We start from the raw sequence: 13669 nt of genomic DNA on the forward strand, positions 1-13669 counted from the left end.
TGTGGTTTACCTTTTAAACAAAATCAGCATGTCCTCGTGGACCGTTCAATTTCTTTTTACGTAATTGAATCTTCTCTTTTTTTTAATTCCTGTCCTTTTCTCGTCAACTATTGTTGCCTCTTATCCACACATTATATATCTTATGACACATGCAAAGCTAAATGCGATTATGCACTCGGTGACGCAGATCAATTGAGAGAAACAAATACACGCAGTCAGTGACGTGAGGCACTGGATAGGCATCATTATTATGTCCGTTCTAAGCCAAAAAGGCACATCATCATTGCAAACGTGATCTTCAATGTGGTGTACACAAAATTGATTTTTGCTCATTTGAAGAGTGTCGTGCCTCAACGTGTGATTTACCTTTAAAACAAATGATATTCTAACACTAACTGGCTAGTCCCTATAAATATGTAGCGACCACATGCATCTTCAATCACAGAGCATCAGAAATCATTTCAGTATCAAAATATCATAAAAATAAACATGGAAGCCATCTTACTATATTTGTTTCTCACACTTCTCAGCTTTCTTGTTGCTTTCAAGCTCATCATCAAAACAAGAACTACTCGACCAAAACACCTCCCACCTAGCCCACTTTCTCTTCCAATCATAGGTCATCTCCATATCATTAAAAAACCATTCCACCGTACTTTCCATGCCCTCTCACAAAAATATGGTCAAATATTCTCACTCAAATTTGGTTCACAACTTGTGGTCATTGTTTCATCCCCATCAACAGTCGAAGAGTGCTTCACAAAGAATGACATAGTATTAGCCAATCGTCCTCCCTTCCTATTAGTCAAGCACCTTGCCTACAACAACACCACCCTAATACAATCCCCATATGGTGATCACTGGCGCAACCTCCGCCGCATTAGTACCCTCGAAATCTTCTCAAACAATCGCCTCAACAAGTTCTTAGGCATCCGAAGGGACGAGATCAAGCACTTGCTACGAAACCTATCCCGCAACTCTTGCCACAATTTTGCCAAGGTGGAGCTACAATCAATGCTCTTGGAGATGACATTTAACAACATAATGAGAATGGTGGCAGGAAAACGGTACTACAGGTACGGTGAAGACGTGAAGGACGAGGAAGAAGCAAGACAGTTTAGGCGGATAATTAAAGAGTTAACAAGGTTCGGAGGGGCATCAAATCCTGCAGAGTTTGTGCCCATCTTGCGGTGGATGGATTATGGAGGTTTGGAGAAGAAGTTGAAGAGCCTCTCCAAGAGGACGGATGAGTTCTTGCAAGCACTTATTAATGAGAAAAGGCTTAAGGAGGATGGGGGTAACACTATGATTGACCATATGCTTTCTTTGCAAAAATCACAGCCAGAGTACTACACGGACCAAATCATCAAGGGGCTTATATTGGTAAGTGCATTGAATAATGCTTCATTTCTTATTGAGAAAACTAGGAAATCATGGTTTTGTTTGATTCTTGCATCTTAAATAGTAGTCACGCAATTATCTGTTTTATTTTTCTTTAATAGCTTCATCGAAATTGTTGTCTAGTGCGAAAAAGTGACATTCTTAGTGAATGTTTGGATAGTGGCAAGCGTCCAGCGTTTTGCGTGTGGGTCCCGTGCACTGATCACGGGACCTACAAACATCTTTTTTTAGCAAAACTTTCATTAAAAATAGGTCCCACGACATTATTTACACATTTAAAAATTATTTTAATACAGTGTTTTCAGTTTTTAGTTTTCAGCAATAAGTGGTATCCAAACAGACCCTTAGTCCTGAGGAAAAAAAATCCACAGTAACATTAGACTAACTAGTTACATATCATTGTTGTTGAATTTCGCAGAACATATAAAGAAACCTTTTTTATTTTATATATTGTTGTTTTATTCTAAACACCTCGTGTATAATGCACAGGTATTGTTACTTGCTGGGACTGACACATCAGCAGTTACATTAGAGTGGGCAATGACTAATCTGCTTAATCATCCTAATATATTGAAGAAAGCTAGAGATGAGATAAATAGTCAAATTGGAGAAGAGAAATTGATTGAGGAATCAGATGTTTCCAAATTACACTACCTTCAGAGTATTATCTCAGAAACCCTTCGATTGTATCCAGCAGCACCATTGTTAGTACCCCATATGTCCTCCGCTGATTGCACCATTGGAGGATATGATGTACCAAGTGGCACAATGTTATTGGTCAATGCATGGGCCATACATAGAGATCCTAGGGCGTGGGATGATGCAACTAGTTTTAAGCCAGAGAGGTTTGAAAATGGTGAAAGTGAAGGACATAAGCTAATGCCATTTGGGATTGGGAGGAGGACTTGTCCTGGGGCCGGCCTCGCCCAACGTACTGTGAGCCTGACTTTAGGTTCGTTGATTCAATGTTTTGAGTGGGAAAGGGTTACCACAGAAGAAGTTGACATAGATGAAGGTAGTGGGATCACTATGCCTAAAGCCACGCCATTGGAGGCCATGTGTAAAGCACGCCCAATCATGCATAAGCTTCTTTCTATGTCAACAGATGGTATTTGAACAATTTCCTTGAATTACTTTTAAGAGACTTGCTTAGTTATTTGTTGATAATTTTAATCATTTAATAAACTAAAATAAACCATTACATATTCAATTTTCAAATTGAATTATTGTATCTATATAAAGTTGTATCTTTTTTTGGGGTTTTTTTTTTCTTTTTTCTTTTTTGGTGTGGTGTTGTTGTTTTTGGCCTATAATGGATAGTGATTTGTATATCTGTTTAAGGAATAATAAAGGATAGGTATAATTTTACTTTTCCCTTCCAAATTCTTAAGTTAAATTAGGACATTTTGTTATAGGATATAAATAAGTCAAGTTGTGTAAAATTTGAAAGTTAACTGCAAAAACACTTGTGTATTTGCTAAATTGGTGAAATGAATGTCTAGAATTTGAGACATATTTTTAGATTATATATATATATATATATATATATATATATATAAAAGATATGATATGTATCTTGAATTGAGTTTACTTAGATATTTAATTCAGTTGCGTCTTTCCTTATTTACAATAATATTATCAAAAGCAAATAATTGAGAAAGATTTTTTTTCTAAGTGAAAGACAATGGTGAAGAAGAAGAAAACTACCGGTTGAGCTTATTCCAGTCAACTTTCATGTGTGGGTCTGTCTTCTCTGCTATCCCTTTTTTTTGGCTAAGCACTCTCTCTCTCTCTCTCTCTCTCTCTCTCTCTCTCTCATGGAGAGATTGTGTGACTACTATGTGTAAAAAACAGAGAAACACTACGTTTTTACACAAAGCCTTGCTCCACATATACAAGAGAGTAACCCAAACACATGAAATGAGGTGTACCAAGCCCAATGATGAAAATAATCAATAAATGGGTTATAAGGTCTTCTCTCTTTATCTTTTAAACATTCAAACTACTTCGATATTATATTACAAATGCAAATAATTGATGAGTTTTCCGTAAAATTTTTGGGAAGGGTTTTTCTTATATGATGTTATATGCTCATGCATTGCATTACATTTGCATTTTCACAATGTTTCATGCATTATAGATGTGTGTTTCTATGTTGGAACCTTGTGTGTTGTTAGGATTGGATTGGGCTGAGCCCATGATGCATTTTTTTGTTATATGTCACATGCTCATGCATTGTTCATGCATACGTACCTTTTCATTTTCTTTTCTGGTACTCTTTATTGATGGTGCTTTTTGCTTTCCTCTCTCTCTCTCTCTCTCTCTCTCTCTCTCTCTCTCTCTCGGATAGTCTACGCATGGCACCCAAGCGTAAAACTACTCCGTCCCAGAACCTGCTTTGTTCCAGGGCATCCTACATGTTAGGTTTCGTGATGAGAATGCCCGTAAGGACTTCTTGGAGAACTTCTCCAAACGTGGCATTCATTTGGAACGCCATGTTATCCTATCAGACTTCTCCGATACTACTCTTCCGACTGTCATTCACAAGCGGGGTTGGAAATCTTTATGTGAGATACTCGTGAGTTGTCCCTCCGTGATCATACAGGAGTTCTACTCCAATATGCATGGTTTTGATTCTTCAGTACCTCAGTTTGTTACTTTTGTTTGAGGTACTCATTTAGTAGTTACTCCGGAGCTTATTTCCGAAGTGCTACATGTTTCGAGGGAATCGCATTTGGATTACCCCGAATGTCCATGTTTGATGACTATGTCCAAAGACGAACTTCTGCCTCTATTTTGTGAGATACCTTCTTCATGGGGTGAGCATCAAAACATAGTCACTAACCAAATTGAGTCTTAAGAATTGAAAGTGGTCTCTTCCATATTTAGATGTACCAAAATCAAGACTTCAAAATATGGTAATCCAGTAACAATAATTAAATCCAAACTCGTAATTATAGCATTTGGCAATCATAAGATCATAAAGTATTGTCTTTTTTAATTTAAACTGTAATGTAAACTTCTAGACATATAAAACTTAGGTATAAACAGCACTTCATGTGTGGGAATCACTAATTTTTTTTCATAAAGCATAAATCATGCATTTTCAACGCTTACAAAATATCACTAATAGAACTCAAAACCATCAAAAGCAAGACAATGTAATCATTGAGTTAGACTGAATTGGAAAACCTCACAAAAACAAATAAGCCAACTTGATTACAAAACATAGCAAACAAAAAAAATCAAAGAGAACTCTATCTATTTGGCTATCGGAAGAAGGTTGAATAAGATTAATGGAATCATAATAAGGTTATAGGTCAATTGAATCCAGAACAAAAACCAATTCAAAGCCAAATACATAAACTGGGAAAATTTAACCAAAAATATGAGATAAGCAAAGGAAAAATCAGGCTATCCTAATCTTTTAGTTTGATTCAGTAACTTTTCTTAAAAACACCCAAATGTCTTATCTAAAAGAGAACTCAGTAATTTTTTGCTTCAACAAAAGATGGAAAAAGGAGGTTTCTTAAATTGTAGAAAATAAATTGAAGTTGTAATTTGGCTTGAATTGCAAAATGTGCAAGATTGATCCCATAATACCATTGACTGCTCAGGGGACACCAAGATTGAACTCATTCAAAACATATTTCTAAATTTATCCATTTAAAAAATATTAAATTTCTTAATACTCTGCATATCAAGAAAAAGAATAAATATACACAGATTTAGGAGTAAGCATTGTTCTAAAAAATTACTTAGAAACAGATGGATTGTGGGTAAAAGTTCTGAAGACTTTTCCAAAAGACACCATCTCTAGCTAAATGGTAAAATTTATAATATTTGACCAAATAGAATAACATCCCAAACCAATAACTAAATATATCATTTTGTGTCACTCTTGTAAACAACATCCATCCCATATAGCATCTTGCCAAAGACAACATGGCATTCCATAAAAAAAAAGAAAAAGAAGACAACATGGCATTCCATCCAACCTTTTAAAGGAAACAAAAAGCAAGCATGTAAGAAGGGAAAAAAAATCCAGGCTATAAAAACTGTGCACCAAACAGATGGTACAAATTATCATTGTTCAAATACATTTTAAAAATAATATAAAAAATCCTCCACACCATTAATACAGCCAACAAATGTCACCAAGTCTTAGTCTTCTTCTCCTATGTTATCTCATGTAAAGATATTGCCTTAAGGTGCACACATGTTGCTAATTCAGCACATGGACACTCAAATTCATGTAATGAGTCTACCTACACCTAAATATGAAAAATGATCTACCTTAATCGATAAAATCTTCAAATTAGCACTTGAATCAAACCATTCACGTACAAACCAACAACTTTGAGAACAACACTACTTATTTAATAGGAAAAACAACAGCCTGAGCCTATATGCAAAAATTAGCGAAATTAAGATGGATGCATGGAGTTCCAAAATAACTCAACAAAACAAAGTATTCAACAGTATGAAAGATAGAGGCTAACAATTAAATAGATACTAATATAAGATACCCAAACTTGTAATAGATAATCTGCTACTATCGCAACTCAAATCTTACAAACATGGGTGGGGAAAAATGCTAGAGATCACAAACCATATATAAGAGCTCTATTTGAAATTGAAAGTTTCATTCACAGAACCATCACAAATAGCAACTGAAATCCCTTAGAATCAAGAAAATTTAATCTGTGAGGTAGACTGAAATGTAAAGCCTAAAAAAAGGATTTTTATGTTCAAAGAATAAACCAAAGCGAACTCTAACAATCCAATTTTGCTTAGAACTATCCCAAATACATCAATAAAAAAAAATTTAATACAAAATATTAGATAAATAGAGGGATAGTAAGGCCATCCTAAGGTGAAACAAAGTCTCCAAAAAAAAAGTTGAAGTAATCATTATAAGGAAGTTGATCACAAAGCATGACACCAACAAGAAAAACATAACAATTTTACAGGTTAGTTGAAAAGGAATCATGGAATGCATTTTTTTTTTTCGTAGAAAAAACTGTCTAAAATATACAAAAATAGAGGAAATTCAAACAACGAATACATAATTGACAAAATTATCAGATAAACAAAGGAAAAATTAGGCTTTCCTAACCTATCAGTTTGTTCCAGCAAATCTGCTTGCAAATTACTCAAGTTTTGTACTTGATAGAGAATTGCAGCAAATCTGAATTTCAACAAAATGACAGGGTAAGAAGGTTTTTTTATAATTTCAATAACACAGTGTCTAACAATCTATTGGAAGGTGTATATTAATCAGTTGGTTATTAATTATTTAATTTATTTTTCAAAAACCCAATAATTAATCCAAAAAACAATAATTTTACTTAGAAAAAAATTATAAATAACTATACACTCTAAACTTTTTGATTTTAAACCATTCAAGTATTAAAATCAAGGGCGAAATCCCTAATGTTACCAGTACTTAAAACCGGAAATTATAATTTTTCCATAGAAAGAGAAATAAACCCATCTATATTTCAAAAGGAGTCAAAGAAGAACCCTAGACAATTCAGTATGGAGAAAATTTTGAAATACAGATATATTGAAAAGGAAGATGGTAATTCTTGTAGTATAAACATCTAGTTTTAAACTAAAAACATATACATATTGGAGATTTAATATGCTAATTTGAAAAGGAAAGTATTTGAAGAAGAAAAGAGTACGCTGGCCTTTATAAAAATTTTGTTGCAGAGGAGAGATAAGGCAGAGCAGCAGATCAGATGGCGATGGTTGGCCGTACGAACTCCACTGGATCGCAAAGTAGAGACTGATGTGAAGAGATTGCTAGCGTTTTTTTTTTTTATCCTTCCCTTTCTCTCTATCGCAATATCGGTAGTGGTTTTTTTTATAGAGAGAAAATGTTAAGGCGAGTCTGATGAACAGAGATGGCTAGGGTTTTTTTAATTGCAATGTTTTTTGTTTTTTGTTTTTTTTTAAACCGGGCTTTATTTTTAATATACCTAAGAAGGCAGTCAAACGGTGTTTTAAAAAAAAAAAACAAATCGGTTATTTAATTTATATCTTTTTTTTTAATTGCAAACGTGGCAGGGCTTAAAAAGCTAAATGTTGTAACGTACAACTATTTTTTTTAAAACTGTATATGTGTCTGAATTTTAAATAGGCAGTTATCCTATTTGTCAACACGTCCTTAAATGCAGGAACCAACTTTCTCTCGGCTTTGTTTAATATATATATATATATATATATATATATATATATATATATATATATATATATAGATGACTTATAATTTTAAATGTTTTTTAGTTATATGTTTATGTTTATTTATGATTTATTATATTGAACTCCTTGTTTTCTACACTAAATTAACTAATTTGGCACAAAAATTAAAAAATTTAGATTAGATGGGACACGTGGCGCAAAATTAAAATTTATTTGAAATTCAATTTTTACACTAAATTAACTCACTCGGCACAAAATTCTAAAATTTAGATTAGATGAGACACATGGCGCAAAATTAGACTCTAATTGAATTTCAATTAGAAATTTTTTCTTTGCATTACCTATTATTATATATGTAGACTAGCTTGTAACCCCATGCATATGCATGGATACACTTAAATATATACAATAAGATACACAATATAATTCCTATATATAAAATTTAAATACTATCGATAGTCATTTTTATATTTTGTTAACTCTTTAAAAAATTTATAACGATATTATTAGGTATAAAATGTAAATTTTCCATTTTTTTTCTTAAAAGTTATTGTGAATCATCATCATCGCTCATTTTTTTTTTTTTTTTTTTTTTACGATTCATTTATTCTAGACTCTTTGGTTTTTGTACTTAATAACTCACTTGGATTAATATTTATAATGTGGTCCCATATTTGATTCTAAAATTAAGAAATGAAACTCTTTAAGAATAAGTAATTTAGGACACATGGTACAAAATTGGAACTATAATTTGGAGTTCTAATTTGAGTTTTTCTTAGTTTCACCTATTATTATCATTATTATATATATAGATATATAGATAAGTCTAGTGCACAACACATAATATTTATTTAATTTTTAAATATTATATATGTTACATTTAATTCTTAAACACATTTCTTATTCGGCTAAATATTCGGTACTCTTAGGGTGTGTTCATTTGGGGTGAAAATAGGGAGGATGGAAAATAGAGAGAGAAAAATAGGGTGAAAAATGTTGTTTTCCACTATTCGATTGGGGAAAGAAAATAGGAAGAAAAGAAAACCCGGAAGAAAGTTTTCTCTCTTTTTCATCCTCCTACTTTTTCACTTCTCTAACTGAACGGACCCTTAGGGTCCATTTTGTTGGAGGAGTGGAAAAGTGGGAGGATAGAAATGATTTTAATTTCCTTCCTTTTTTTTGGTTGGAAGTGAAAAAGTAGAGGAATGAAAAAAGTGAGTGTATAAATTTACTCATGTACCCTTATTAAAAATGATGACCAATTAAAACAAAAAAAGTGACAAACAACCAAAAACAAAACACAAAAGAAAGCAAAAGGAAAAAAAAAAAAAAAAAAGAGTAACGTTCACTTAAATCAAAAGAAGAAAGAAAAAAAGAAAAGAAAAGAAGAGGCAATGAGGGAAGAAGAAGAAGAAGAAGGAAGGAAGGAGGAAGGAGAAAAAAAACAGGGAACATCCAGGAGGAAGGAAAAAGAAAAAGAAAAAAAGTGAAGCGGAGCAATGTACAAACAAAGCCCATGTGCAAGTGCACAAGAGCATTTTTTTCCATTAAGCAGTTTCATTTTCTCCTTTCAGTTTTCTCTCCATTTTGGAGAGAAAACTATTTGGTGGGCCCAAGGAAAAAACACTTGGGCCCAGTAGCGAAGCTAAGAATTTATCTTTACGGGGGGCCATTTATAAATTTTTTTGTATGTGTATAAAATCTAAAATAGTAATGTTAAACAACAACTAAATACATGTTAACTTTTTTTAAAGTGCTAAATAGATGTTAATATAGTTGTATATATTGTACATTTTAATCAAACTAATCAAGTACATTTATAAATTATAATGTCATACAGTATATAATATATTGATTATTATAATAACAAATTATGTATAATAAGGAATATAAGAAAGAAAGCACATGAAAAGTAAAGTGTTGAGAAATTTAGACCCCGGTTGATAGAATTAACAATTTTTAAATCCAAGTTGTTAATTAGATTTATTATGCATAAAACTTATTAAAACAAACAAACATCAATATCATATCAAAACTAAGTGTAGCGGAAAAATAAATAAGACAAGATATGATGACCCAAGAAAACCAATGAAACCAACTAGTTTTTCAGTAAAAAACTTGGGGGGAAACCTTCCCGAAAAGCAATTCACTATAGTAAAGAGAAGTTTCAGATCTAGTACAAAACTTTTGTCCCTAGACTCTACAATCCCCGTAGCTGAACTCACAGTAGAAACCTTCTACCGCTTTAGAACCTCTAAACTCTTCAATATATGAACGCCACCCTTTAATGCACGGATCCCAGTACGTGACTAACCAATTGCGCAGATCACAGTACGCGACTTCAATCACCAACTAGAGAGAAGAAGATGTTGGTTGCAAAATTCTTCACTTCATCAACAATGAAGATCAAGAAGCACTTGGTTACAAAACCCTAAGGCGCAAAGACGCAGGAGTTTCTTTTTTTTTAGAGAATAAGGCTTCAGTCACCTTTTTCATATGTTCTCCTTGTATTCTCTTGTGTGACGGCCTCTAAAATATGCCTTATATATGTCTAGAGTTGTGAGAAAAGAAACCCTACACAAATACAAAAGTCTGGCTCAAAAATCAGATCTGAAAATTATTATTTTCGTAACCTCAATAGAAAGCCTCAATAGATAGCATCTGTCGAGCCTCATTAAACCTCGATAGATAGCTATCTGTCGAGCAGCTGTCCAGCTTTAGTAAACACCTTTTTTTCACTTGTTTCTTGGTCCAATCTTCATGGCTTTAATACTAGACTTGAAAAACATGTTCTTTAAAATATTAAACACATCCTAGATCTACCCAAATACAAGTAAAGTGCGTTTTGTCAAAGAATTAGCCAATTACATAAAATAATGACATATGTTCTTATTAAGTTAGGGTTCGTTTTGTTGGAGAAGTGGAAAAGTGGGAGGATATAAATGATTTTAATTTCCTTCCCTTTTTTTTTGCTTGGAAGTGAAAAATTAGAGGGATGGAAAAAGTGAGTGTATAAATTTACTCATGAACCTTTGTTAAAAATGATGACCAATTAAAATAAAAAAAGTGACAAACAACCAAAAACGAAACACAAAAGAAAGCAAAAGGAAAAAAAAGAAAAAGAATATGAGTAATGTACACTTAAATCAAAAGAAAAAAGAAAAAAAGAAAAGAAAAGAAGAGGCAATGAGGGAAGAAGAAGAAGAAGAAGAAGAAGAAGAAGAAGAAGAAGAAGGAAGGAAGGAAGGAAGGAAGGAGGAAGGAGAAAAAAATAGGGAACATCCAGGAGGAAGGAAAAAAAGAAAAGAAAAGTGAAGCGGAGCAATGTACAAACAAAGCCCATGTGCAAGTGCACAAGAGAATTTTTGTCCATTAAGCAGTTTCATTTTCTCCTTTTAGTTTTCTCTTCATTTTGGGGAGAAAACTATTTGGTGGGCCCAAGGAGAAAACACTTGGGCCTAATAGCGAAGCCAAGAATTTATCTTTATGGGGGCCATTTATAAAATTTTTTGTATGTGTATAAAATCTAAAATAGTAAAGTTAAACAACAACTAAATACATGTTAATATAGTTGTATATACTATACATTTTAATCAAACTAATCAAGTCCATTTATAAATTATAATGTCATATAGTATATAATATATTGATTATTATAATAACAAATTATGTATAATAAGGAATATAAGAAAGAAAGCACATGAAAAGTAAAGTAACACACACACAAGCATTGTACATGGTTAAGCATTGATTTTTGCTCATTTGAAGAGTGTCGTGTGTCAACGTGTGATTTACCTTTAAAACAAATGATATTCTAACACTAACTGGCTAGTCCCTATAAATATGTAGTGACCACATGCATCTTCAATCACAGAGCATCAGAAATCATTTCAGTATCAAAATATCATAAAAATAAACATGGAAGCCATCTTACTATATTTGTCTCTCACACTTCTCAGCTTTCTTGTTGCTTTCAAGCTCATTCTCAAAACAAGAACTTCTCGACCAAAACACCTCCCACCTAGCCCCCCTTCTCTTCCAATCATAGGTCATCTCCATATCATTAAAAAACCATTCCACCGTACTTTCCATGCCCTCTCACAAAAATATGGTCAAATATTCTCACTCAAATTTGGTTCACAACTTGTGGTCATTGTTTCATCCCCATCAACAGTCGAAGAGTGCTTCACAAAGAATGACATAGTATTAGCCAATCTTCCTCCCTTCCTATTAGGCAAGCACGTTGCCTACAACAACACCACCCTAGTACAATCCCCATATGGTGATCACTGGCGTAACCTCTGCCGCATTAGTACCCTCGAAATCTTCTCAAACAATCGCCTCAACAAGTTCTTAGGCATCCGAAGAGATGAGATCAACCACTTGCTACAAAACCTATCCCGCAACTCTTGCCACAGTTTCGCCAAGGTGGAGCTACAATCAATGCTCTTGGAGATGACATTTAACAACATAATGAGAATGGTGGCAGGAAAACGGTACTACAGGTACGGTGAAGACGTGAAGGACGAGGAAGAAGTGAGACAGTTTAGGCGGATAATTAAAGAGTTAACAAGGTTCGGAGGGGCATCAAATCCCACAGAGTTTGTGCCCATCTTGCGGTGGATGGATTATGGAGGTTTGGAGAAGAAGTTGAAGAGCCTCTCCAAGAGGACGGATGAGTTCTTGCAAGCACTCATTAATGAGAAAAGGCTTAAGGAGGAAGAGGGTTACACTATGATTGACCATATGCTTTCTTTGCAAAAATCACAGCCAGAGTACTACACGGACCGAATCATCAAGGGGCTTATATTGGTAAGTGCATTGAATAATGCTTCATTTCTTACTGAGCAAACTAGGAAATCATGGTTTTGTTTGATTCTTGCATCTTAAAAAGCAGTCACGCAATTATCTGTTTTATTTTTCTTTAATAGCTTCATCGGAATTGTTGTCTAGTGCGAAAAAGTGACATTCTTAGTGAATGTTTGGATAGTGGCAAGCGTCCAGCGTTTTGTGCGTGGGTCCCGTGCACTGATGACGGGAACTACAAACCTCTTTTTTCAGCAAAACTTTCATTAAAAATAGGTCCCATGACATTATTCACACATTTAAAAATTATTTTAATACAGTGTTTTCAGTTTTCAGCAATAAGCAGTATCCAAACAGACCCTTAGTCCTGAGGAAAAAAAATCCACAGTAACATTAGACTAACTAGTTACATATCATCGTTGTTGAATTTCGCAGAACATATAAAGAAACCTTTTTTATTTAATATATTGTTGTTTTATTCTAAACACCTCGTGTATAATGCACAGGTATTGTTACTTGCTGGGACTGACACATCAGCAGTTACATTAGAGTGGGCAATGACTAATTTGCTTAATCATCCTAATATATTGAAGAAAGCTTGAGATGAGATAAATAGTCAAATTGGAGAAGAGAAATTGATTGAGGAATCAGATGTTTCCAAATTACACTACCTTCAGAGTATTATCTCAGAAACCCTTCGATTGTATCCAGCAGCACCATTGTTAGTACCCCATATGTCCTCTGCTGATTGCACCATTGGAGGATATGATGTACCAAGTGGCACAATGTTATTGGTCAATGCATGGGCCATACATAGAGATCCTATGGTGTGAGATGATGCGACTAGTTTTAAGCCAGAGAGGTTTGAAAATGGTGAAAGTGAAGGACATAAGCTAATGCCATTTGGGATTGGGAGAAGGACTTGTCCTGGGGCAGGCCTCGCCCAACGTACTGTGAGCCTGACTTTGGGTTCGTTGATTCAATGTTTTGAGTGGGAAAGGGTTACCACAGAAGAAGTTGACATAGATGAAGGTAGTGGGCTCACTATGCCTAAAGCCATGCCATTGGAGGCCATGTGTAAAGCACGCCCAATCATGCATAAGCTTCTTTCTATGTCAACAGATGATGTTTGAACAATCTCCTTGAATTACTTTTAAGAGACTTGCTTAGTTATTTGTTGATAATTTTAATCATTTAATAGACTAAAATAAACCATTACATATTCAATTTTCAAATTGAATTATTGTATCTA

At 33.8% G+C, this 13669-nt stretch overlaps 2 protein-coding genes across 2 annotated transcripts; both read left to right on the forward strand.

Moving 5' to 3' along the window:
• Positions 1-423: 423 nt before the first annotated feature.
• LOC142609698 (cytochrome P450 81Q32-like) lies at positions 424-2752 on the forward strand. The gene is made up of 2 exons (XM_075781359.1): positions 424-1383; positions 1891-2752. The coding sequence occupies exons 1-2, from the start codon at positions 490-492 to the stop codon at positions 2515-2517; spliced, it is 1521 nt and encodes a 506-aa protein (XP_075637474.1). The 5' UTR covers positions 424-489; the 3' UTR covers positions 2518-2752.
• An 8712-nt stretch (positions 2753-11464) lies between these two features.
• Positions 11465-13669, forward strand: LOC142610822 (cytochrome P450 81E8-like). Its single transcript, XM_075782762.1, has 2 exons — positions 11465-12423; positions 12924-13669. Exons 1-2 carry the CDS (start codon positions 11530-11532, stop codon positions 13017-13019), a joined length of 990 nt encoding a protein of 329 aa, XP_075638877.1. The 5' UTR covers positions 11465-11529; the 3' UTR covers positions 13020-13669.

This window comes from Castanea sativa, chromosome 9, assembly GCF_040712315.1.
Source record: "Castanea sativa cultivar Marrone di Chiusa Pesio chromosome 9, ASM4071231v1".
NCBI lineage: Eukaryota > Viridiplantae > Streptophyta > Magnoliopsida > Fagales > Fagaceae > Castanea > Castanea sativa.

Bases quoted from the DNA above. Each gene is read 5' to 3' on its own strand.
- LOC142609698 (XM_075781359.1), top strand. From the start codon at position 490: ATGGAAGCCATCTTACTATATTTGTTTCTCACACTTCTCAGCTTTCTT. The intron at 1,384-1,890 runs GTAAGTGCATTG...TATAATGCACAG, and splicing joins TCATCAAGGGGCTTATATTG to GTATTGTTACTTGCTGGGAC.
- LOC142610822 (XM_075782762.1), top strand. From the start codon at position 11,530: ATGGAAGCCATCTTACTATATTTGTCTCTCACACTTCTCAGCTTTCTT. The intron at 12,424-12,923 runs GTAAGTGCATTG...TATAATGCACAG, and splicing joins TCATCAAGGGGCTTATATTG to GTATTGTTACTTGCTGGGAC.